The sequence below is a fragment of the Schistocerca americana genome, chromosome X (assembly GCF_021461395.2).
Source record: "Schistocerca americana isolate TAMUIC-IGC-003095 chromosome X, iqSchAmer2.1, whole genome shotgun sequence".
Lineage (NCBI taxonomy): Eukaryota > Metazoa > Arthropoda > Insecta > Orthoptera > Acrididae > Schistocerca > Schistocerca americana.
This window is the reverse complement of record NC_060130.1, coordinates 667,334,242-667,360,983: the sequence shown is the minus strand read 5'-3', so window position 1 is coordinate 667,360,983 and position 26,742 is coordinate 667,334,242. Positions and strand designations below refer to the sequence as shown.

At 41.0% G+C, this 26,742-nt stretch overlaps 1 protein-coding gene across 1 annotated transcript in view; it reads right to left on the bottom strand.

The window, feature by feature from the left end:
- LOC124556821 (myb-like protein Q) overlaps positions 1 to 26,742 on the bottom strand; it is a 197,471-nt gene that overhangs the window by 25,104 nt on the left and 145,625 nt on the right. The window contains exon 13 of the mRNA XM_047130836.1: positions 6,498 to 6,923. Within this exon, the coding sequence (XP_046986792.1) occupies positions 6,498 to 6,923 (426 nt within the window). The remainder of the gene's footprint in view (positions 1 to 6,497; positions 6,924 to 26,742) is intronic.

Here is a 26,742-nt window from a genome sequence, read left to right as displayed (position 1 = left end):
TTTTCTTTTTGTAGATTTGGACTTTAATGGCAAGGTCATACCATTCCAGCTCGATACCGGAGCTGCAGTTTCATTGCTCAATCATGACACGTACAAACAACTGGGCAAACCTCCGTTGCGTGCCGCAAAGGTTCAGTTAAAAAGTTATTCAGGACAGCAGATCCCTGTGTTAGGACAGTGCACTCTTCTTGCAACATACAAGGGACAAACAAAACTTGTGTCATTTTACGTTCTTCGTTCTTCTACTGCAGTGAACTTGTTTGGTTTAGATTTATTTCAGTTGTTTAACATGTCTATCGTAAATCAGGTCCTATCAGTGAATCAGACTGTGCCTTCAGACAGTGTTTCTCGTCTATGTGAAGAATTTGCAGACATTTTTGCACCGGGCTTAGGTTGCGCTAAGAACTATGAAGCACACTTGGAACTGAAAGTAAACGCGCAACAGAAATTTTTCCGAGTGCGCAATGTTCCTCACGCATTGCGTGATGAGGTCGCAAGAACATTAAACGATTTAGAATCACAAGGTGTGAGTGAATGTGCGCAATGCCTCTTCCATTTCAGCTCCGCTTCATCGCTTACGCCGTACAGGTGTTCCGTTTCTCTGGACGACGGAATGCGAACGCGCCTTTCGCCAGTTGAAATCGGCATTGCTTTCTAATACTTGCCTTACGCCATTCGATCCCCAGAAACCCCTTTTGTTGATGGTAGATGCGTCGGATTTCGGGATCGGTGCTGTGCTTGCGCACAAAGTTGGCTCGCATGATCGCCCTATTGCCTTTGCGTCAAAATTGCTCTCGTCTGCGCAAAGAAATTATTCACAGATAGAGAAAGAAGCTTTGGCTCTCGTGTTTGGTGTTACAAAGTTCCATGATTTCTTGTACGGTCGTCACTTTACCATCATCACAGACCACAAACCTTTGACGTCGCTTTTCCATCCGAACAAGCCTGTACCTCCGCGTACAGCGCAGAAATTCATTCGCTGGTCTATTTTCCTCTCGCAGTACCGCTACGATGTCTTGTATCGGTCCACTGCTAAGCACGGAAACGCCGATGCGATGTCCCGTTTGCCTGTTGCTGAGGATAAAGCATTCGACTCTTCCGAACTTGCTTGCATGTTCATTGATTCGGAAACCGATGAAGTGGTCGAATCGTTTCCAATTGATTTTCGTCGTGTAGCTACAGCCACAGCTGCTGACCCTGTCCTTGGTACCGTTTTGCGTTTTGTTGCTACGCAATGGCCTTTGTCAAAGTCTCGGATCTAGGATCCGTTGGTTTGCCGATTTTTTGCTCATAAGGAGAGACTTTTTGTACGACGTGGTGTTTTGTTGTTGCGTTCTGATAATGATCAGTGCAGAGTCGTGGTCCCACGTTCGTTACAGTCCTCTGTCTTACGGCTTCTTCACCAAAGACATTGGGGTATAGTTCGAACGAAACACCTTGCTCGTCAGCACTGTACTTGGTTCGGAATCGATGCTGCGATTACGAATGTGTGTTGTTCTTGCATGGCGTGTGCCGAACAACAATCCGCACCGCCGCGGAAAGTCTTTGCATGGCCAAAAGCCACTTCCCCTTGGCAACACTTGCACATCGATTTTGCTGGTCCATTCTGGAATGCTCGATGGTTGGTTCTGGTAGATGCCTTCAGTAATTTTCCTTTTGTTGTCCGGATGTCTTCCACGACGTCCTCTGCCACCATCCAAGCGTTGTCTGCTATCTTTTGCATTGAAGGTCTTCCACAGACTATGTTTCCGATAATGGCCCACAATTCCTGTCCGCAGAATTTCAGTCATTCTGCCAGGCCAATGGTATTCAACACCTGACATCCGCGCCGTTTTCGCCTCAGTCAAACGGTGCCGCTGAAAGATTGGTCCGGACTTTCAAGTCACAGATGTTGAAGTTGAAAGAGTCCCATTCTAGGGAGGACGCGTTGTTGCTCTTTTTGTCATCATATCGCTCTCAGCCCCGAGATGGTCGCTCGCCGGCTGAGTTGCTCCACGGTCGTCCTCATCGAACCTTGATGTCTTTGCTGCATCCGCCGCATCAGGTTCCTGTGCAGCGGCAGACTTCTGCTTTTGCTCCAGGTGACGTTGTATTTTATCGCAACTATCGAGGTTCACGGCGTTGGCTCGCAGGGCGCACTCTTCGCTGCCTCGGCCGCGATGTATTTGGTTTTGGGGGCCTCTGGTGAGGTGCGTCGGCATCTCAATCAGCTGCGCCTCTGTCGTCGTACGGGTTCTGCCGCTCCCCGTCTGCTTTCAGCGACGGTGCCGTCCGGTCAGCACCCTGGGGACCCATCTACTGGCTCGCCTCATCCCCAGGTGTTACCGACGATGCCTTCCATTTTGCCCCATGGCGACGCGCCGCCGCAGCCGCCGCCGCCGCCGCCTGTTCTCCCGCCGGCGCCGCCCGCATTCGACGCTTCGCTGCAGCCGCCAAGCGCCTCCCTGGGTCACGCACCGCCGATCGCTTCCCGTGACCAGCTGTCCTCCGCCATGGAACTCTTGCCCGCTCCGGACCACGTGACGTCATCGCGCGTCGGATACCCCGACGCAATGGAGGTCGACCCTTCGGCCCCTCCTGTCTCTTTACGGGCGCATACACCGCATGTTGACGTGCACCCTGGAGTAGGTTTTCAGGCGTTTCCTAGCTCCCCTCGGACCGAATGGCCGGGTGCGGGTGGCACAGCCTCGCCTGTTGTTAGGCTCCCCACCTCATCGCATACGTCAACATGGGGTCCTCCCCACGGCGGGCGGAAGCCTTATCACACGACCGTTCACCGATTTGCGGGGGAGGAATGTGGTGTCACCGCCAGACACCACACTTGCTAGGTGGTAGCTTAAATCGGCCGCGGTCCATTTAGTACATGTCGGACCTGCGTGTCGCCACTGTGTGATCGCAGACCGAGCGCCACCACAAGGCAGGTCTCGACATACGGACGAGCACTCGCCCCAGTTGTACGACGACATTGCTAGCGACTATACTGACGAAGCCTTTCTCTCATTTGCCGAGAGACAGTTAGAATAGCCTTCAGCTAAGTCCATGGCTACGACCTAGCAAGGCGCCATTAACCGTATCTGAAGATAGTCTTATTTGTATTATCAAGAGCGATGTACCACAAGGATGGAATAAAGTTAAGTATTCGAGGAGCTGCATACTTTTCTTATTAGAATTCACTACTTATCCTGTTCCAGAAGTCACGCCCGTCTGCGTTAGATAGCGTGCCTGTCGGCCCCCGCCTCTATCTATAAGGTGTTGGCACATTTACGAACACATCAGGTGTTACTCAAGACTTACAGGAAAAAACTGTAGAACTGTTAAGGAAAAAAAGAGTTACTAAAAATAAAATTGTGTGAAAAATGACTGAAAAATTGTAAATCGTGATCTGGGGCACTATGTGCCTAGTAAGCGTATTAAGGACAGAAAAGACCCACCATGCTTTAACAAGTAAATTTGTAAAATGCTGAGGAAGCAAAGGCTGTTGCACTCTTGGTTCAAAAGAGGATATTCAAAGGTAGTAGAAATTCGGACATGTTTGAAAAGATCCATGCATGAACCAACTGCCACAATCATACCTTAGCAAAAGATCTGGGTGGGAACCCAAGGAAATTCTGGTCCTTCATAAAAGTGCTAAGCAGGTCTAAGGCTTCCATCCACTCATTCATTGACCAGTCTGGTGTGGCAGTTGATGACAGCAAATGAAAGCTGAATTTTAAAATTCACATTTAAGAAATTTTTCCTCTTACTTCCCCCCGTCGTATGTCATGGCGAATATCGACAACATTGCAGCAAGAAACATGTACGTACAGCATTGACACCAATCTAGACTTTTACCATCTCCTGCAGAAATGAAAGCTATTGTTGAGTATTTGTCCATTTTTAAAGTCAGTTTGACTCCGACTACGTATTGATTTGGCAAACTGCAGTTTAAATGTGGTAGATGTTCATAAAAACCCAAAAGTACGTGGTATAGATTCGCATGGTTGGCAACATGACGAAATTTGCTGCTTCCTCACCGCTCTCCTCTCAGCAATCACTCTTATTTCTCTGTCAAACTGGTGTCACTGTTCCCCCTCCATCTCTTCTGTAGTGCTGTGCTCGAGCAACTGTGAAAAACTGACTGCAATATCTTCTAGTTTACAGGTAACAAATCCAATTAATACATAAACAAAGGATCACAATTACGGTTCAGTCCCACTCTCGAAGTTTCAGTCATCCCAAGATCTAGTGATGACTTGCTACTATCTCCATGACGGGTCCTGCTGCTGAAATTTAGCCTCACGATAACAATTATAGTCAGTTCAATATAATTTATTTCCTTTGTTAGATATTTAATTTTGGATTAAGAATCCTTCTTGTTTGATCTGAATGTCACCATCATGTTCTCAAGCAAGTAACTTTTTACCCGGAATTCTAATATGTGAACAGTGACTGACTGACATTTGCAATACACTTAGTAAATCATTGCAGTCTCATATAACTAAACAAAATATTGGTCTGGATTCTGAATCAACTAATGTTTCTTGAAGGACATTTCCCTTTTTGAAAGTTACCTTTTCTTAAAAAGCGGCATTAATGTTTGTACTGGTACCCACAAGCCTACATGTATGAGAATGTTTATTGAAAAACAGTTAAAATACAACAAACGTTTTTAGATGACACAATCTAATACTATTTCCTCCATTGTTTCACAAAATTGTCATATTTGAATCAGAGCATTAGACTGTTGTAGTGGCTAGTGCATAGTTTCTCATGTATCTCTTGCACTAGCACTGTGTCACATGAGTTTTCGAGCAATGTCAATACTGTATCAAGTGCTTCAGCGTATCAGGAAATCTTGAGCCTGATGGAACACTGATATCATTTGCTGAGCCCTGCCCTTTCGAATTCTTCAAAATAACTCTGCCTGTGACCTCAACAGCCAAAGCTTCATCTCCAAATATAAGAAAACCCATACAAATGTGAGATTACTCATATAAACTCTACTAAACAACATACAAATGTTGACCTCAGCAGCAATAGTTTAATGTGTGAATATAAGACAACCTTATATTTTTCTAATGACGAATTTGAGGAATAAACCTCATCTTATAATTGGGTGAATACGGCACATGCTCAATGTAGACGCAACCTTACACTTCTTATGAAGTACATCTGGAGGACAAGCAGTAATATTTCTACAACACTCAATAGTTCTAGATAAACTGGCTATAATATTAGTATGTAAAACAAGCTTTCGAGCATCACATAACTGAGTCATGTGTCTTCCAATACAGCAAAGCTATGCAGAGCAGACACCTTGCCTATCCACTGTTCACAACAGTATAAAATGAAACTTACTGTAACATTATCCTGCTACGCACACCGGTTCAACCATATGTTATTTCAATCATGAACAATATACTCCAGATCCTGTCCAACTAACCCTTTCCTGGTAATATCCCTTGCAACTGCCATGAACTTTTCCGTGTTTTGTGAATCCTAGCTACTTCCTTTTGCCTCGCTATTTCATCATTAATCAGAGAGTGGACTTGTTTTCGTTTCTTTGCCTGTTCACTGTTATATAATGGCTGTCACTATCATTTTTCTTTTTGTGAAAACTGTCTTATTTGAGTTGCCTGGTCACAGATACTAAGTCTACTTATGCAAAGCCTGGGTCGGTCGATAGGTAATTACACACTAGACTATTAAGTTTGATCCTCAAATTATAGCAGAATAAGCAAAACACATACATCATATGCAAATTCTCTTCAACAAAGGTGATCTTAGCACAATACCCTCTTTGTTTCAAATGCTGCACACTTCATATCAACATGCAAGAAATATATGCTGTGTTGAAAATGTGTAAGATATATGGTGCACAGAAGTAAGCTCCTTCAGAAAAAGTACATGTTATCCTCTGTCATTGAGAATGAACTGCACAAATGAGAGAGCACACCCAACATTTTACTCTCTTCACCTTCTGTGAAACAGCATGTAAGGTCGATAAAGGCTATTTGGCATGCAAATGCTACTGTCCTTCAAGAATTTAAATACTTTCTATCTTTACTTTATACATAAATACAGGAATGTATACTTTGAAGAAAGCTTGTGTTAAGATTAATGGTACTTTTTTCCTTCAAAATAGCCAGTAAACCAAAGCCAATAACTATCTTCACATTCTTGCTTCCTGCACATGTAAATATTGCCTACTTCACAAATTCCTTATTCAAGTTCCCATTTATCACATAATGACACGGCTCCCTGACAAGATGATATCAAAGAGCCTTTCTTGACTTCAATGTATGATATACCTATCAGTTCGAGGTAGTGTGTTTCATATTACAACGAAATTATTCAGTTGTTTAGGCACCTACTGTGACTGTTCGTTTATAATTATGAAGTCGTTCCACCAGGCAGCAACAGAAGAATAAACTAAAATGACCGCAGATGCACAAAAAATAGGCAATGCACTGAATAACAGCATTAAATTCACGAGTTGCACTAATTACTACGCATACCTTTTGAAGTATTGTTCTTTGAATTTGTGGCACTAGGAAAAACTGGTGGATGTGATGGACTTCCATGTTCTGACCATTCATGTGTATTGTAGCAGTCCTCCAGCCCAAAGGAGTTAGAGTTGTCTGGAGCAGGTGGACCAGATGCCTGGCCACTGTTGCATGTGCTGCTGCTGCTACTGCTACTGCTGCTACTGCTGCTGCTGCTGCTGGTGGTGGTGGTGGTGGTGGTCGTGGTAGTGGTCGTGGTGGTTGAGCTGCTGCCACCACTACCACCACTGCCACCATTGCTGCCGCCACCACCACCACTGCTGGTGGTGGTGCTTGTGCTGCTGCTGCTACTACTGCTGCTGCTACTGCTGCTGCTGGCACCGCCACCACCATTGGCACTGCTATTACTCAGTCCCATGAATGGCAGAATTTTGCTACCTAGAATATTAATTTAAGATTGTAAGGCAATGTTTAACTTCACTTGCCAGTGTTTAAAGTGATGTCTGCATTTTGCAGAAAGTTTTTGAATTATTTATGCAAGACATGTTATTGGCAAATTCAAGCTGTAACATGCAGTAGTACAAAAAATGTTACACTGCTACACACTGGAATTTGTGTTGTTCAAACATGTTAGAAAAGAAAGGCAACTGTAAAAGAAACTTAACATTCCATAACTTTTGTTTATTCTATTAACATCTTCCTTTCTTTCTATTCATTTCTATTATTCTTTCACCAAGACACTGTACATCACTACTCATTTCTAGTCAGCTTTCGTCCACAATCACAGCGTGAACAATCTACCATATTCTTCCTTACAGAGTGACAGTAACTAGCAGCACTTCGAACACATTTTGTAAACATACTATCTCTGTCAACATACAATAAATGTTATCCCATCCACTCACCCACCAACCTACCCTGCCTCCCACCCACCCAACCTCCTATCCATCCAGTCTGTTACAGGAGATATACTCTTTGAATTTTCATTTTTTGCAGTTACTTTATAATAAGCTAATTTCTGGTTCTAGTGGTCTCAAACAATGTTGTTTACTGTTCATCTCTCATCATGATCATCCACCTATCACTAACATAATAGTTCAATCTACATCACCTATTTTGTAGATCCATGTGAAGGGCACAACAAGATGAAATGGTGTACCTGTTAAGAAATGGGCTTATAAATGAACATATGTCCATCCTTGGAACGTTTACGATGTCGAAAGAGCAATAATACGTAGAAGTTACAAAACACTAGTTCTTTGACATTAAAACAGGGAACAGACAGTAGTGATTTGCTGTCTCTGGTTATCTTCAACTGCATTTTGGAGAAGATCATCCACAAATAGGAAAAAGAAGTAAACACGAAAGGGTTGCTCAATCAAGTATGCAATGGAGGAACCAGAAGCAGTACCATGGGCAACTACCTGGCATTTACAATACTATCTAACACTAACACAGCTTCCAAAAGAACAGGCAGACAAAGCTGAAATCTAAATTTACTTTCGAGAGAGAGAGAGAGAGAGAGAGAGAGAGAGAGAGAGAGAGAGAGAGAGAGAAACACAAATCTGCCCCTTCTCATTACCCAGAAAACAGCACACAGTAACATGAAAAGAATTGACTGCTTTAAATATATTGAGCAAATTGGACAACTGAAAAATTGCTTTTCAAAGAAAACAATTATTAACGTTTTACATCTTTATTGTTCATGTCTCCATATTTGCAGTCCACTGCCACAAGATGGTTCCAAATTTTAGTGTGTAACACGTCATTGTGCAATGTAACTATGTCATTGTGTGAGAAACAGTGTGCTGTAATTGAGTTTCTAACCACAGAAAGAGTGTCCAATATGAAGCACCCTCTCCTTCAACATGACAATGCCAGACCACACACGAATGCTGTGACATCTGTAACAATCCGACACCTCAGGTCCATTGTCATCGATTCATCCTCCACATAGGTCCGACTTGGCCCCACTCAATTTCCATTTCTTTGCAAGACTTAAACAACACCTCTGAGGACTTCACATTGATAGTTATGAAGGAGTGCAAGCAGAGGTGAGACAGTGGCTCCATCAATACATCAAACACTCTACAGTGACAGTATCAATAAACTCTTCTGTCGTTGGGAGAAACGTGTTCTTTAAAAATGGACACAAACAATCTCTACTGCAAAAACATTTATTTTGATGTAAACTGGTTTCAGTCAGGTTTTGACCATCTTCAGCTCCTCACACCACGATGGTAGGTAGGTAGTGGCAGTGAATGGAGCAGCTGACGTTTGTGGAGTTACACCACCTGCTCCATTCACTGTCACTGCCTACCATAGTGGTATGAGGATCGTCAAAAACTGACAAACCAGTTACAATCAAAATACATGTTTTTGTGATCTAGACTGTTTCTGTCCATTTTTAAAATAATTTTAGCCAGAGCACTGTTCTCCATGAGAAATGTTCTAAAAAATTATTTGAAATGTGTTCACAGCCAGTGTGACGATGTCGAGGAATAAATATGTAGACATTTATAATATAGATGTAGAATGTTAATAACATATGTTTTGTTTATAAAGCTTTAAGAGTTTTCATGTAAAACATTTGGAGGCATTACTGTTTCAGCATGTCTTCGCACAACACTCCTATTACAAGAGTGTGTTCGTATGTTAGGGAATGACTCCGAATGACAGGAATGTAAGGACTACTAGAAGCCATAAAATCAGAGAGAGAGAGAGAGAGAGAGAGAGAGAGAGAGAGAGAGATATGTGGTGGACAGTACAGGTTACGAGGAAGGGGAAAACTGTACCAGGAAAATAAAAGATTAAGCAAATCAATTAGAAAAACAAGATGAAGATTTTAGGATGGCTGGGAAAAGGTGGACAAAACACATTTTAATATACTGGACTGTACATCTCAAGTTTACATCAAATGGTTCAAAGAGGTGAAAAAGGATGTCAAACAGGCTGGGTTAAATCAAGGAGACATCTCAGACTGGACAAAGTACTGGTCAGGGATTAACAGCTTTGAAGACTTCCACAATCAGCAAAAACTGTTAAGGGGGGGGGGGGGGGGGGAGGGGGGGGGAGGGGGGGGGGGGAAAAGAAAAAGAGAGAGACCAAAGATTTTGGACAACAAAGAAGGCTTTCAGTAATGTGTAATTGTCACCTAACATGGCGTTAAAAAGGTAGTTATAAGAAAGAAAAGTTAATATTATTGTTCAAATTGAAATCACTATACCAACAAATTTTTGCTAAAGACACAAGTCGTAACATGTATCCCTTCTGTACCATCTTCTCCATTTCAAAGAAAAATAAATGCGATAGAGAGAAAAATTTTATAAAAATTATAAGTCATGGTCCAGCCTCAGTTGTACACTTGTGGTTGGATAACTACACTTGTGTCCAAAATTAAAACAATACATCACTATTTCCCCATCCTTTGTCCAATTTATGATATAGCAACACACACTGTCAACAGATGTCCATACGACCATATTCTGCTCTTAAGATGGCCTGCACTTAAGAGAGCATTCTGGTCAACGGACAACTATGCCACTCAAGATGTCAGGGCAGCAATCAACTGTGGTAGTGATGATTTTCACGGGTGTGCAGCCGGGTTCCATCGTCCTGATGACAACACAATATTTTGGCGGACCATCTGGCTGCCATCTTCAGGTGAGATTAAGTGCACAATCACGACGGAACTGAAGAGACCTCAGATTTGGCGGCTCCTTTATACCGCGGGTACTGGCCGTTGCGCGTGCGCGAGCAACAGAAGAGGTGCCCTCTGTGAGGCGAAGAATTGCAGCAGCGGCAACGGCTGATTTTTCCGGCTGGAGCAGACATGTATGCCGTTGATGTTCCACACATCGATCTTGAACTGTACGAACAGTCTGTCCAATGTAGGCCTTGCCGCAGTGACAGGGAATCTTGTATACCCCAGGCTTCCTCAGTCCCAAATCATCTATCACCGATCCAAGAAGGGATCTAGTTTTGGCCAAAGGCATAAGGACGCTTTTAATATCATATTTCCTGAGGATCCTTGAAATTTTCGAAGAAATGCTTCCCACAAAGGGTAAAAAAGCGACAGATTTGGAAGTGTCCACCATTGGTTCTCGCGGGGGTCCAAATTGAAAAGCACGAGTAATTTGGAGATCAGAATGTCTTAGTACATAAGAAAGAAAATTGGACTTTCGGCCACAGCATATACCGAAAACCTACGCAAACGGACCGCTACCTCCATGCCACAAGTTGTCATCCACAACATCAACGCTTGGGAGTTTTATGCGCACACTGGTCAAGAGGGCTTATGCTGTTTCGGATTCCGATAACTTGAAACAGGAGTTGGATCACCTCAAGGTTGTCTTCAGGCAGAATGGGTATTCTGATCACCAAATTACTCGTGCTTTTCAATTTGGACCCCCACGAGAACCAACGGTGGAAACTTCCAAATCTGTTGCTTTTTTACCCTTCGTGGGAAGCACTTCTTTGAAAATTTCAAGGATCCTCAGGAAATATGATATTAAAAATGTCCTCATGCCTTTGCCCATAACTAGATCCCTTCTTGGATCGGTGAAAGATGATTTGGGACTGAGGAAGCCTGGGGTATACAAGATTCCCTGTCACTGCGGCAAGGCCTACATTGGACAGACTATTCGTACAGTTCAAGTTTGATGTGTGGAACATCAACGGCATACACATCTGCTCCAGCTGGAAAAATCAGCCCTTGCCGAACACTGTCTTAATGAAGGGCACAATATGTCCTTCAAAGAGACGCAAATTATTGCCTCGGCTTCCCGTTACTGGGATTGTGTATTGAAAGAATCAATTGAAATACGTCTGTCTGATGATATTATTAATAGAGACAAAGGTTTTCCTTTAATCAAGACGTGGAATCCTATTTTATCACAGATAAAACAACAACGGTCTGGTTTTCGACCGGCTGCATTTTAATTTTGCGATTCCTCGCTTTTGACAGTTTTCACCGCTGGCGCCGCTGCAATTCTTTGCCTCACAGAGGGCAGCTCTTCCGTTGCTTGCGCACGCGCAACGGCCAGTATCCGCGGTATAAAGGAGCTGCAGAATCTGAGGTCTCTTCAGTTCCGGCGTGATTGTGCACTCAATCTCACCTGACGATGGCGACCAGATGGTCCGCCGAAATATCGTGTTGTCGTCAGGACGATGGAACCCGGCTGCACACCCGTGAAAATCATCAGCATTTTATACGCCGGGAAAATCAACGCTATCACAACTGTGGTAGTGTTTGCCGGGTAATTCCACATCCACAATCACTGTGTACACAGTCACAGACTGTGCAATAAGGCACAGAGATGAGACCTACCACACTCTCTCTGCAGAGAAGTGCCATACGAAAAATGGAAGCAAGACAGTCAAAAACTGATGTGGCCTGATGGCTGAATGTGAATCACTCTGTTGTTTCTTGGGCATGGTGACAGTTTAGAGAGACCAATCTGTATCCAAAGACAATGGCAGGGTTGACCACATGTGACATAAGGAAGAGATGGCAGTTATTTGGCTGTATGGCTATGACAGTACCACCTTAGTACTGCATGGCAACTGGCATCTGACCTCACAGCATCCACTGGATGTGATATATCGAGGCAAACAGTGTACAGAAGGCTTTAGCAAAGCGACCTTTATTGTTGGAGACCTGCTGTATGTGTACCTCTGATGAATTCACAGAAAGCAATGTCTAGAGTGGAGTTGTCGACATGCCACCAGTATGGTCAAACAGTGGGCCAATGTTATTTTCACAGATGACTTCCAATTCTGTCTAGAGAGTGATTCTCAATGAATTTGCATATGGAAGGAATGTGGAACACAATTTCGGGACCCAAGCATTGTGAAAAAAGGCTGATATCGAAGATGATCCCTAATGGTATGGGCAGAGATTACATTGACCACTCTAAGGTTTAACTGCTGTCAGGTATCGTGATGAGATCTTCGGAACTCACGTGTGATTGTTGCGAGGTACTATGGGCGACTTCTTATTGATGGAAGATGATGCTCGACCTCATATAGCATGGGTGGTTGATGGTTTTTAGGAAATCGAAAATATTGCATGCATGGTGTGGCCATCTACAAGGCTTTCGAGCAGCTCTGCAGGAAGAATGAGCATTACTGCCGCAATATGAGATTGATGACATCATTCACAGCATGCCCCATCATCATTGTCAGTCCTATTGCTGCCACAGGTGGTCACACACAATACTAGGCACATTAAACAGTTGTTGGAACATGTTGCAAATCCATTAAGTTCCGGGTGTGGGGAAAAGAAAGAAAGAAAGAAAGAAAGAGAGAGAGAGAGAGAGAGAGAGAGAGAGAGAGAGAGAGAGAGAGAGAGAGAGGAGAGAAACATTTTTTGTCTACTGTTAAGCATGCTGTATCTATATTGTTGCAGAAGAAACTGAGAAGCACAGTCATTGTGGTGTAGTGGTTATGATACTAGACTGTTGGGTGGAGGGTCACGAGTTCAAAACTCACCTGAACTGTACAATTTTATTTTCTATATTCAGTTTGAGTACATTGTAGAAGTATCCACAAATGTCAAGTATCATTGTACCATAACGTTCTGTAACTCTATATATACTGTATGTGTTCTGGCCGCAGGCCACGCATCTGGTGGTCTGGTGGAGACGCTGGGTATTGGAACATGCGATAGTGCACATTATCGACGTCACAGCGGCTCCCATCAGGCCACGACAGAGCTGCTGTTTATGTGGTGAGAAACCTGAGTTAGAGCCATATTCAACAGATCGCAATCTATTGGAGACAGAAGAAGAAGAAGAAGAAGAAGAAGAAGAAGAAGAAGAAGACGACATTACGATGACAGCAACGGTGTGCCACCACATGAGACATCTGTCTAGGTTCTCTGGTGACAATGGCCAAGATCCAAACAAGTAGCTGAAGGTATATGAGCATGTAGCCAAATTTAACAAATGGGATGACACTGTGTGTTTGGCTAATGTATTTTTCTACTTGGAGGGCACTGCCAAGCAGTGGTATGAGAACAACAAAGAGAAGTTCACAAGCTGGGAAGTATTCCAGGCAGAACTGCGCAAGTATTTCGGCGACACACAATGACAGACATGCAAGGCTGAAGACAAATTATAGTGCAGAGCACAGCGTCCAGGAGAAACTACAGCATCCTACATTCAAGACGTCTTAGAGCTGTGTAAAATAGTAGATCCTAGAATGGAGGAGGAAGATAAGGTTGCACACCTCATGAAGGGTGTTGCTGAGGAAATGTATCAAGCCCTGCTCCTGAAGGACGTTTTGACAGCAGGTGACTTCATAAAATGGTGCCAGTATATCGAGACAATGCATCAAAAAAGAATTACACGCAAGAAGTTTGAACAGCTTCCAAACATTGTATCGATGTCTGTGATGGAGGAAGGAACTCGTTTCACATGTGTTCGTCAGATAGTGAGAGAGGAAGTTCAGAAGGCACTTGCATTGCACGGTGAGCAAAAGACTGAGGCGCATCAAGAGGTCATAAGGGAGGAAGTGGAACAGACAATGAAGCCACTCTTTAGTCCTTCATTTCCCTTTAAAGCAGTGAAAAAGTCAAGACCCAGGTCGAGTTATGTTCCTACAATGCCACATGAGGACCCTGTTTGGGCACCAAGGAAGACTGAGATCTGGAGGACTCAGGATAACCAACCAGTATGTTTTCACTGCGGACAACCGGGACATGTGGTGCACTATTGTTGAGAAAGGCAGTGGATATCTGATGGCGCCCGTGTCACAAGACAGTAGACCACCCTTAGCCAACGCCAACTCCGGGATGACGAAGATGAACAAGATGTGGGTGCAGGACGACGTAGGGCACCATCTCTGCAAGCTAGGTGCTGGAGAGGACGCTCCCCAACATGTCGATCAAGGTCTTTATCACCGTTTAGAAGCTCCAGCCAATCACCTAGCCGCCGCAACCTGAAAAACTATAGGGTGCGACCTTCCTGGGAAATGAGGCCACCGAAGAGAAAAATACTCCACCATCGATCACTACAAAAGCAATAGGAAACTACGTTGATATTCTCATGGATGGCCAACCAGCCCAAGCTCTTGTGGACTCACATCATATTCAGTCATTTCGGAGAAGTACTGTCGCCAGTTGCAGAAAACCGTATTCATCGACAACGAAACATCTCTGCTGAAGGTGGCTAATGGGAAATATGTAAAACCTATAGGAAGATGTGTCTTTCGTGTGGGTATAAGTGGCCATACACAGCCCCTAGAATTCATTGTCTTACAAGAGTGTGGTCATGACGTCATTCTCAGATGGGACTTTTTCAAAGCTTCTCAGGCAATTATAGATTGTGATTGCTTGAACATTATGCTAGACGAGATGAGATACTGTGAACAGGAAGATGGGCATCCAAGTGAATGGAGACTGTGTGTGCTGGATGAAGAGATCATTCCTGCAGTCAGCGCTAAAAAGTTAACTGTCATGTGTCATGCCATGCATCTACCCATGGATCTTGTAGTGAAATGTAAGAGAAGCATATCACTGAAGAATAACTTGGTCATCCCAGCCTCTGTTGTCTCGTTTATGAACAGATTCAGTGAATTTTGGGTAGTTAATTGTCGCCGAGAACCGCAGAGACCCTTCTAAGGCGCGAGTGCGTAGCAAATGCTGAGCTGATAATTGCAGAACAGCTGAGCGTCATAGAAACCTCCCATGCCAAGTCTGTGGGCGAAATTGGCACCAACCACTACAAGATAAGATCTTCTAGCTCTACTATCACCAGATCCCACTAAGGAACAACATAAGAAGCTATTTGCCATTCTTCAAGAGTACTCTGAATGCTTCAATCCACAGGTGAAGAGCAAATTAGACAAATTGACGGTGAAGCACCGGATTAGCACTGGAGACCATCAACCAATAAGCCAGAGAGCATACCATGTGTCAGCAACAGAATGTCGAATAATTTACGATGAGATAGAGAAAATGATGAAGAATAACATCATTCAGCCTTCACAGAGCCCATCGTCGTCACCAGTGGTTCTCGTCAAGAAGAAGGATGGCAGTAGGTGTTTTTGTGTTGATTACTGGAAGCTTAATAAGATAACTAAAAAGGACGTTTACCCTCTTCCACAAATTGACAATACACTAGATTGTCTTGACAATACACTAGATTGTCTGAAGGGGGCTAAGTGTTTCTCAATCATGTACATGTACTCGGGATACTGGCAAATCGAAGTAGATGAGGCTGATCGTGAGAAAACTGCATTCATCACCCCTGAGGGTCTGTATGAGTTTAAGGTAATACCGTTTGGTTTGTGTAATGTGCCAGCAACTTTTGGCCGGATGATGGATAATCTTCTAGGGCACCTGAAGTGGACGATGTGTCTTTGTTATTTAGATGACATTACAGTGTTCTCAGAGACATTTGATGAACGTATAAAAAGACTGAGGGCCATTCGTAAGTATCTCCAACAAGGCGGACTAAAACTCAACCCAAGAAAGTCTCTCTTCGGAACAAAAGAAATCAAAATACTTGGACACCTTGTGTCAAATGAAGGTGTGCGGCCAGACCCAGAAAAGATGAGATCTATAATGGAATTTCCTATTCCTAAAAGTATTAGAGATGTGAGAAGCTTCCTCGGATTATGTTCTTATTACTGTCATTGTATCAAAGATTTTTGTACCAAAGCCAGGCCAATCCAAGAGTTGTTAAATGCTGATGTTAAATTTATGCGGGGTGGTGCTTAACAAGATTCTTTCGATGTGCTGCGAAAAGCTCTGATGACTGAACCTGTACTTGGTCTGTTGAGAGTTCAAAACTCACCTACTGTACAATTTTAATTTCTATATTCGGTTTGAGTACATTCTAGAAGTATACACAAATGTCAAGAATTATTGTACTGGAATGTTCTGTAACTGTATATATACCATATGTGTTCTGACCAGAGGCAGTTCGCTTTGTATGCGCACGTGCTGAATAAACTTTCGTTATGTGAAGTCAGTATTCGTCATTCATCTAATTACACCTTCTTCTATGTGACAACATTGTTTCTACATTACTATCACCTGTCCCAACTGCTTTGTGGCAAAATAAATCCAACCTTACAAAATTTCCATTTGTTGCTTTGCTTTAGTTTTGGACACCAATGTACATGTGAAAGACAATAAACTTAAGACAAAATTTTAAAATAAACATTCTTATACACCAATAACAACACGGGTAAAGGCAATAACTCTACTCATATAGTTGAGGTATTACAAAGAGGCGTGCACCCCCCCCCCCCCCCCCCCCCCCACACACACACACACACACACACACACACACACACACACACACACACACACACACAGAGAGAGAGAGAGAGAGAGGGGGGGGGGGGGGGGGGGGTGACACGTCAGATGCAGAATGAGATGAAGACAAATGACGGCTGATGCACAGTAATAGCACCTTCTCCATCCTTTTTGTGTGCTATTGATAACTCAATGGCTCAACTACAGTGAGTTGTTACCTTCACTACATCATTATTTATGTTTCACACAGGACTTTCTTTTCTTATGTTCTTATATACCAATAATCTAAGTTCACATGTACAAGGCACCAAGTTATGAGCCTTGGAATAAATAACTAAATGATCTTAAATGCACTGACATTCTTAAGTTTTGGATGCAGCTCTCTTCTGAAAATGACCTAAACTTGTATAAAATTAGTTAGCTTAGTTTTATGTCGCACAGACCATTTTGCATGATAAATCTTAACGATGTGGAACAAGTCATTATACATTCACATCACAAATTAATTTGTAAATATAGCTACACGCTGAACATTTAAATTTTTTAAAATATATGGATGCGAGTTATTAATTCAACCCCATCACCATTTACACATTGCAATAACAAAAATTGTTCTATGGAATAGGAGTAGTTGTCGAGGAGAAACTTTTTTGGCTTGTTTACAATTTTACTTTGCTATCTATCAGAAATTTTATATCACTGGGTAAGTGATCAAAAATGTTATTTGCACAATTGCGCATCCCTTTTTGTGCTAAAGACAACCTTAATTTGGAGTAATTAATGTCTTTTTCCTTCTGGTATTATAATTATTTATATCATTGTTCCTTTTTAACTGCAGTGGATTATTTAAAATGAACTTCATGAGGAACTAAATATACTGTGAATCGGGAGTCAAAATGCCCAACTCCTTAAACAGGCATCTACAAGGTGATCATTAGTGGGCACCACATATTATTCTTACAGCATGTTTCTGAGAAATGAAAGCTTTTTTTTCCTTAAAGATGAGTTATCCCAGCACATTATTCCATCAAAATGTGTCAACTTACTGACTTGTCTGTCTGCAGGACCTGCAATGATTGTAAGTGCAAATGTGGCTGCACTAAGCTGTTTTGGGAGTTAAAAATGTGTTTTTTTTCCAGTTTAAAATCTCATCAATATGGACACCTAAGAATTTTGAAGTTTCCACTCTGTTTATTATTTCCTCATCACGGGTTACAGTTACCATTGGTGTTACACTTACCATAGGTGTAGTATTTCGAGATGTCGATAACTGAATATGTTGTGTCTTTTTAAAATTGGGGGTGAGATCATTTGCAGAAAACCAGTCCGTGATACTTTTAAAAACATTGTTTACCATTTCCTCTATTTCTGTACGTATGCTTGGATTGATTACAATACTAGTGTCACATGCAAAAATTACTCATTCTACTTGTTTTATATTAGATGGAAGCTTGTTTTCATATCTGAAGAATAATAGTGGACCTAAGACTGAGCCTTTGGGAGCCCCATACATGACTTTTCCCTAGTGGGAATGATGTCCCTGTACCACATTCCCTCAATTTCTAAGTAAACCTTTCTGCATGCTTTTGGTTATATATGACATTATCTATTGTTTGGCTATACCACAATCCCATAAAACTGCAATTTGTCTAGGAGAATACCGAGATTCACAGACTCAAGTTGCAGAAAATGCCAACTGGCATTGTTTTATTACTTAATGCTTGTGAAATTTGTTGAGTGAGTACATAAATGGCATTCTCATTACAGCAACTCTTCTGAAAGCCAAACTGTGATTTGTTGAGGATATTATTGTCACTCAGGTGACATACTATTCTAGAGTTCATCACCTTCTCAAAAATTCTGTAAAATGGTGTCAGCTGTGAAACACATCAGTAGTTATTGATATCTCCCGTATCACCTTTCTTAAATAGGGGTTTGAAAAAAGCATATTTCAGTTTCTCTGGAAAAGTGCCTCGAGTTAGTGATTATTATATATTTCAGGTAAGATCAGTCTGGCTTATTATACAGTAACAAATCTTTATTACTGTATTGGAAACACCATCAAAACCATATGAACTTTCATTTTTGAGTGAATATATAATTTTCTTGATTTTAGAAGGAGAAGTTGGTGATACATTCATACTATGGAATTTTTTGAGAGTTGCTTTTTCAACATACCGTTGAGATTTTTCTCTTTAACTGTTCTTCCCTAAACTTTTTAATATATTTAAGAAATTATTATTAAATATATTTTCTACCTGTGGCTCATCACTTATAGCCCTCCCATTCTATATCTATATTGATACTCCGCAAGCCACTTTTTGGTGCGTGGTGGAGGGGATCCTGTACCACTACTTGTCATTTCCTTTCCTGTTCCACTCACAAATAGAGCGAGAGAAAAATGACTGTCTATATGCCTTCACATGAGCCCTAATTTCTCATATCTTATTTTTGTGGTCCTTGCGCACAGTGTATGCTGGTGGCAGTAGAATCATTTGGCAGTCAGCTTCAAATGCCGGTTCTCTAACTTTTTTCAATAGTGTTTCTCAAAAGAAAGTTGCCTTCCCTCCAGGGTTTCCCATTCGAGTTCCCCAAGCATCTTCACAACACTTACACATTGTTCGAATCTATCGGTAACAAATGTAGCAGCCTGCCTCTGAATTGCTTCGCTGTCTACCTTCACTCCGACCTGGTATGGATCCCAAACACTCGAACAGTACTCAAGAATAGGTTTCACCAGCATCCTATATGTGGCTTTACAGGTAAACCACTCTTTCCTAAAATTCTCCCAATAAAATGAAGTCTACCACTGACCTTCTCTAACACAGTTCTCACATGCTCGTTCCATCTTGTATCGCTTTGCAACGTTATGTTCAAATATTTAAATGACTTGACTGCATCAAGCAGGACGCTACTAATACTGTTTCCGAACATTACAGGTTAAATATGTTGTTATCCTGTTTGTGGTTGTTTGTTTTGTCTTGTTTCACTACATTCCATATAGTCTTAAGTCTGATGGCAGTATTACTGATTTCTGACATTATGCGCTTGTGCCTTGATTTTTTAAATAACTTTTCTTAGTAACTCTGAGTAGTGTTTGTAGTGTGCAACTACTGCAGTATATCTACTTGTTCTTGCCAACACACATTTCGCTTTTGCTTTTACAAGATACTTTAATCTCTCTAGTGATCCATGTTGGTTTTTTTTTTTTACATGGCTGTTTAATGTCCTTACTCATAAGCTTATGCAGAAAGCTATTTTCAAATATGATTTAAATTTATCATGGAATAGATTAAATTTTATGTTAGCATTTGGTCCAAAATAAATTTCACATCAGGTCATGTCTTACTGTTCTTAAAAACATCTGTCCTGGATCATTAATTATTGCAACTTATATCCACTGCGGAGTATCCATCCTGTAAGGTATTTTGTTAGTTATCCAAACCAACCATGCATTATGATCAGGTAGAACATTTGTTATTGAGTGAGCAGTTATTTTCTTGCTTTGAGCTTTACTAAAGGAAACATGATCAATTAGGGTCCTACTGTCTTTATCCACCCGCATTAGAAAGTTAATTCCTGAAATCAAATTATAGGATCCAAATTAGGTTTCCATATTTTTTTCTATCAGAATCCTTTACAGAATCTACTCTGATGTCACCAAGACTATTAACTGCTTGCTGATGTATGACCGATAGCATAGTAAGGCATCCAGATTCCTCAAACAGTTCAAAATTTTCCTGTGGGGATCTAAATAAAGTTACAATTGAAAGTGACCTATTTTTCAGTATCAATTCACAAGCACACACTTCTGTGTGTTGATCACTACAAAATGTACTTGTCTGAATGCTTCTGAACTTGAGTTCTTTCTTAATATGTGTAACAACTCCTCCCCTTCCTATATTAATGCTGTGTGAGTAAGCTGCTGGAGAGAAATGTGTCTAGTAATTTCCAAACTTCGGTGGACAGTTTTCTCTTTAACTCATTACTGACAGCTAAAACATAAGTTGTGAAATCATTGCTAGTTCTTTATAACAGTGACCTTTGAAACCTATGACAAGGCATCTAATAAGTCTCCAGTACAATACAGGCTGTAGATTGAAGCAGTGGACATTAAGCAGAAGTTAAACAAGAATGAATTAATTCATGAGAGAGAGAGAGAGAGAGAGAGAGAGAGAGAGAGAGAGAGAGAGAGAAAGAATTACTTTTCCCCCTACTGACGTAAGTATTTGGAATCCATCACCAATAAACACGCCAGTGAGTGAGTGACAGGAGTCAAGAAGTTTTCAGAGCTGCACTATGTTCTGCGAAATGTCTCTAAAGAAACCTGGAATGTTAAGGGCTTTGTCTTAAAACTTTTTAATCTGTTAAGTACCGCATATTTGTGGAAATACAACTGTATATACTATGCCACTTGAAGGATTTGTATAAAACAGACATTTAAATATAAAACACAGTGTCAGATTCTATAGAGCATTAATATGTCATGTTCAGAGCTAGCAACATGCACCGATTGGCTGAAGAGTAGAGGCACTAGCCTGAAGTTATCTCTGGTAGGTGGTGCTCCTGTAATCAGTGGTGTGTGAGATTCCACTTGTACACATTATCAAAAGAATTAACAGATTAACTAAATAGTTGAGAAGAGGGAGAGCAGAGGGAGTAAAAAAGAGTATCATTACAAGTAGCCCGCAGGCTCAGGTAAACAGAGCAGACTCTTTACAAAGTGAGCAAACCACACAAGAAGCACTTGGGCGTGAATACGCAACCATAAAAGTATCATGCTACAAGGAGTGGTTGTACTGATAAAGCATGCTATATTAACAAATATACTACAAGTTGGGCACTACAAAATAACCAGAAAAATAGTGAACAAAGCCTCACTAGCCAGTGTATATGCATAGAAATCACAATATTATAGGTAGAATTAAACACACTAGAAATTAACAGGATGTGGGGATTACATTATGAAACAACAAGAAATGTATTCTTGCTGAACACAGAATTTTTTGGAAGACCACTATGTGGAGGCCAGCACTGAGCTGTCAACTCGGCTACTCGGCCAGAAGTAGAGGCTTAAAGGCTACCAGGAAATGTCTACCTGCAAGTTGAAGGCAATTGTAGTCATTGTTTTTCTCTATGTATTCGAAAATTTCAATCTCTTCCCATAAATCTAGTCTATACCATTTTACTTCTTTGTGCAAAATTACAGTATCGTCTAAATCCTGCAGAGTATGACCAGCAATGAACAAATGCTCTGCGAAAGTGGAATTGTGTACTATCTTTCTTCCCCGATAGGCGTTCTTTATATCTCACCTTGATTGCTCTACCAGTTTGTGTGATATAGTAACTACGACAATTACTGCAGATCATTTTGTAAATGCCAGAATCTGAGAACAGAGCCTCAGCATTTTTGATACCATGCCCAAGATGCTTCTTTAGGTTATTATTAATAGAGAAAGTTACCCTGCATTTATATTTATTCACCAAAAGGCATTTAATCCTATGGGACACGTTGCCTAAAAATGGGATGGAAATGAATTTATTATTTCCTCTTTCCTGTAAGCGGATTTGTTACCTTGTAGAGTTGAAAATTTTTTGATGGTTTTGTTACTGAGGATACAATCTGCTACATCTTGCTTATTTCCATTGTTAGTAGCAATGGATTTTATTACATTAATTTCATTTTGTACATTACTAAGGGACAGAGGCATTGTTATGGCACGACTGATAGCGGAAGAGAAGTGCTAATTTGTGCGCTCGCAGATGAGAAGAATTATCTGGGATGATTTTATCTGAATAAGTTGGTTTACAGGAAACATTAAAGCTGAAGCAGTTATGTACTATAAATATTTTAAGATTGAGGAAGTGTAGCTCCACATTTTTCATTGTGAATTTCATTTGTGAAGCATATTTTATCGTGGAAACTATTGAATATGATGAACAAGTGTTCTAATTATTGGTCATCGCTGCCAATGACAATAATTCTATGCCTACATAATGAGAATAAAAGTGTATTTTCCTTTGTAATTCTGAGTGAGAAATTCACAGATTCACAAAGTCAGCTATGATTCCAGTGAGAGGACTACGCCTTGCTAGGCCATATGATTGTATGTAAAATTTACTATTTAATGTGAAATAATTATATTTAAGTACCACCTGTAACAAATTAATAAGCTCAGTAATTTGTATCACAGTTAATTTTTTATACTGTAATAAATTCTTCTCGATAAAGCTGAGAGTCAAATCAGTAGGTACATTAGTGCAAAGACCTTCTGTGTCAAACGAGACAAATCTAGTGACTGGTGTACATTGTACTGTTTTTATTTTGTTGACTAAGTCAGCTCTATTTTTAACTGAAAAGTTGCATTTGAAAATGAACAAGCCTTTGATTTTGTAACGAAGCTGCCTAGTTTAACTATAGCATGCGTACCCTATGCTGTTGACTAAAGGACGGATCAAGTGGGTTTATGTAACTTAAACTGAGTCCTACAAACTGGTGGCTTCAGATTCATGTTGACAAGTCACTTCTTTTGACACTTCTGAAACATGCTATTAGTGTTAGCTAAATAGTGCCGTATTTCAAAATGGCTCTGAGCACTATGGGACTTGACATCTATGGTCATCAGTCCCCTAGAACTCAGAACTACTTAAACTTAACCAACCTAAGGACATCACACAACACCCAGCCATCACGAGGCAGAGAAATGCCGTATTTCCTTTTGCAGGTTAACAGTAGGATTGATGGTGACCTAAACGATGTTGTTTTGTCCAAAAACCTTTACAGGTTTGTCTATATATTCTTTTATGTAGGCAGTAACAACAGAGTTACCTTTGTCACACTTAGTTATTAAAGCATCATTTTATTTCAATTTGAGATTAATACTAACAATAAGTTTTCGTTCTTTTGTACAAAAGTTAGCTTTTAATGCAATTTCTTTTTCTATAATATTATTATACCCATGTGAAATCTTGGCCTGTTTGGCCTTATCAAATCTGAAGGCATCTACACCTATTTTGAAATTGATTACAAAATTGTTAACAACAGACAGATCATTAAGCTTGGGGGGCAACACTGTACTTGATACTTTTAAGCAACATTATATTTTACTCTTGAGGAAAATAATTTCAGTCTTGTTCAATATTCTGTCAAAAAATGATGCTTAACACTAGTATTGCAGTAGTCTTAATGTTATTAATAACCTGTGTCCTGCTTTTAAATATTGACATTTCTATTGATATCTAGCTGTAATTTGTGACTTATGATTATAAGGCCATTCATTTATACCATTCTAGATGAAATCAATTTGATAATCAAACAGTTCTTTTAACGCTTTTGTTAGAAAAGACATGAACAGTACGCTTCCACATTCAAACTTTCTTTTTTCTTATGGCATTCTATGGCCCCATCTGATATGATTTGCTGGACTAAATTCTTCGTAATGGAAAGCATTTTGTTGCACTGTTTTATATTTATGTAAGATTTCACATAATCCGGCATTATGCCCAGTTTTAAACACTGTGTTAAAATCGATGGCCATACCTGTTTTTGCCATTTTCAGCTTAAGGTCCATATACAGGGTGTTACAAAAAGGTACGGCCAAACTTTCAGGAAACATTCCTCACACACAAATAAAGAAAAGATGTTATGTGGACATGTGTCCGGAAACGCTTAATTTCCATGTTAAGGCTCATTTTAGTTTCGTCAGTATGTACTGTACTTGCTCGATTCATCGCCAGTTGGCCCAATTGAAAGAAGGTAATGTTGACTTCGGTACTTGTGTTGACATGCGACTCATTGCTCTACAGTACTAGCATCAAGCACATCAGTACGTAGCATCAACAGGTTAGTGTTCATCACGAACGTAGTTTTGCAGTCAGTGCAATGTTTACAAATGCGGAGTTGGCAGATGCCCCTTTGATGTATGGATTAGCACGGGGCAATAGCCGTGGCGCGGTACATTTGTATCAAGACAGATTTCCAGAACGAAAGTGTCCCGACAGGAAGATGTTCGAAGCAATTGATTGGCGTCTTAGGGAGCATGGAACATTCCAGCCTATGACTCGCGACTGGGGAAGACCTAGAACGACGAGGACACCTGCAGTGGACGAGGCAATTCTTCGTGCAGTTGACAATAACCCTAATGTCAGCGTCAGAGAAGTTGCTGCTGTACAAGATAACGTTGACCACGTCACTGTATGGAGAGTGCTACGGGAGAACCAGTTGTTTCCGTACCATGTACAGCGTGTGCAGGCACTATCAGCAGCTGATTGGCCTCCACGAGTACACTTCTGCTAATGGTTCATCCAACAATGTGTCAATCCTCATTTCAGTGCAAATGTTCTCTTTACGGCTGAGGCTTCATTCCAACGTGATGAAATTGTAAATTTTCACAATCAATGTGTGGGCTGACGAGAATCCGCACGCAATTGTGCAATCATGTCATCAACACAGATTTTCTGTGAACGTTTGGGCAGACATTGGTGATGTCTTGATTGGGCCCCATGTTCTTCCACCTACGCTCAATGGAGCACGTTATCATGATTTCATACGGGATACTCTACCTGTGCTGCTAGAACATGTGCCTTTACAAGTATGACACAACATGTGGTTCATGCAGGATGGAGCTCCTGCACATTTGAGTCGAAGTGTTCGTACGCTTCTCAACAACAGATTCGGTGACCGACGGATTGATATTGGCGGACCAATTCCATGGCCTCCACGCTCTCCTGACCTTAACCCTCTTGACTTTCATTTATGGGGGCATTTGAAAGCACTTGTCTACGCAACCCCGGTACCAAATGTAGAGACTCTTCGTGCTCGTATTGCGGACGGCTGTGATACAATACGCCATTCTCCAGGGCTGCATCAGTGCATCAGGGATTCCATGCGACGGAGGGTGGACGCATGTATCCTCGCTAACGGAGGACATTTTGAACATTTCCTGTAACAAAGTGTTTGAAGTCATGCTGGTACGTTCTGTTGCTGTGTGTTTCCATTCCATGATTAATGTGATTTGAAGAGAAGTAATAAAATGAGCTCTAACATGGAAAGTAAGCATTTCCGGACACATGTCCACATAACATATTTTCTTTCTTTGTGTGTGAGGAATGTTTCCTGAAAGTTTGGCCGTACCTTTTTGTAACACCCTGTATTTAGATGTAGCTCTGGATACCTGGCCAGGCATAAATTTCAAGATTTTGAACACAGCTGCATTTCAGCAGATGTGCATGCAAGAGCTTCAATGCATTAGAAATAAAATCCAACCTGTTGCAAAATGCACTTTTTAATAAACCTTGACTATGGGTTTGACAGTTTTAAAACAGTTTTCTTCAGAAAATGTAGGACATAAAATCACATGATCTATAGTCAATGTGGGAGTCATTGAAACAGTCTAGTACATGTCATCCACTTAATCACCATTTAAAACTAGTAGCCATCTAACGTGGTGCTTTGTCTCAAAATGAACTGAAGCTCTTGTATGCCCAGTTGCTGAAGTGCAGCAATGAACAAAACCTTTTAAAAACCTCGTAATTGTACATAACTGCATGTTCAATCATTACAAGGACATATTGTAATGCAAGGTATTTCTGGAGGGATAGTAAATATTTTAAGAGGTGGTAGTGTAGACTAACTAAAATAGAACATTCCACATTGCATGTTTCCTACTTTTATTAGTTACAGAGACAAGTTTTCATTTTGCATATTGGTAATCCAGTTACTATGACCTTATTTATTGATTGTTATTTTTGTTCTGAAGCAGTGTGCTTCAGTTTACATGACTGAATATTTCAACTGTGACTGATCTATTGGCCAATTCTACTGTATAATTTAAGCATGCCAAACATATTTACAAATGACAGATATGCCTATATGGCATTTGTGTATGGGATTTGTAATGACAACACTGCTGTCTGAAGAGAATATGGTAGATGATTACAGAGTGCCATATTCCAGAGTGTATACTAACGTTTTCACTAAACTGTGTTGAG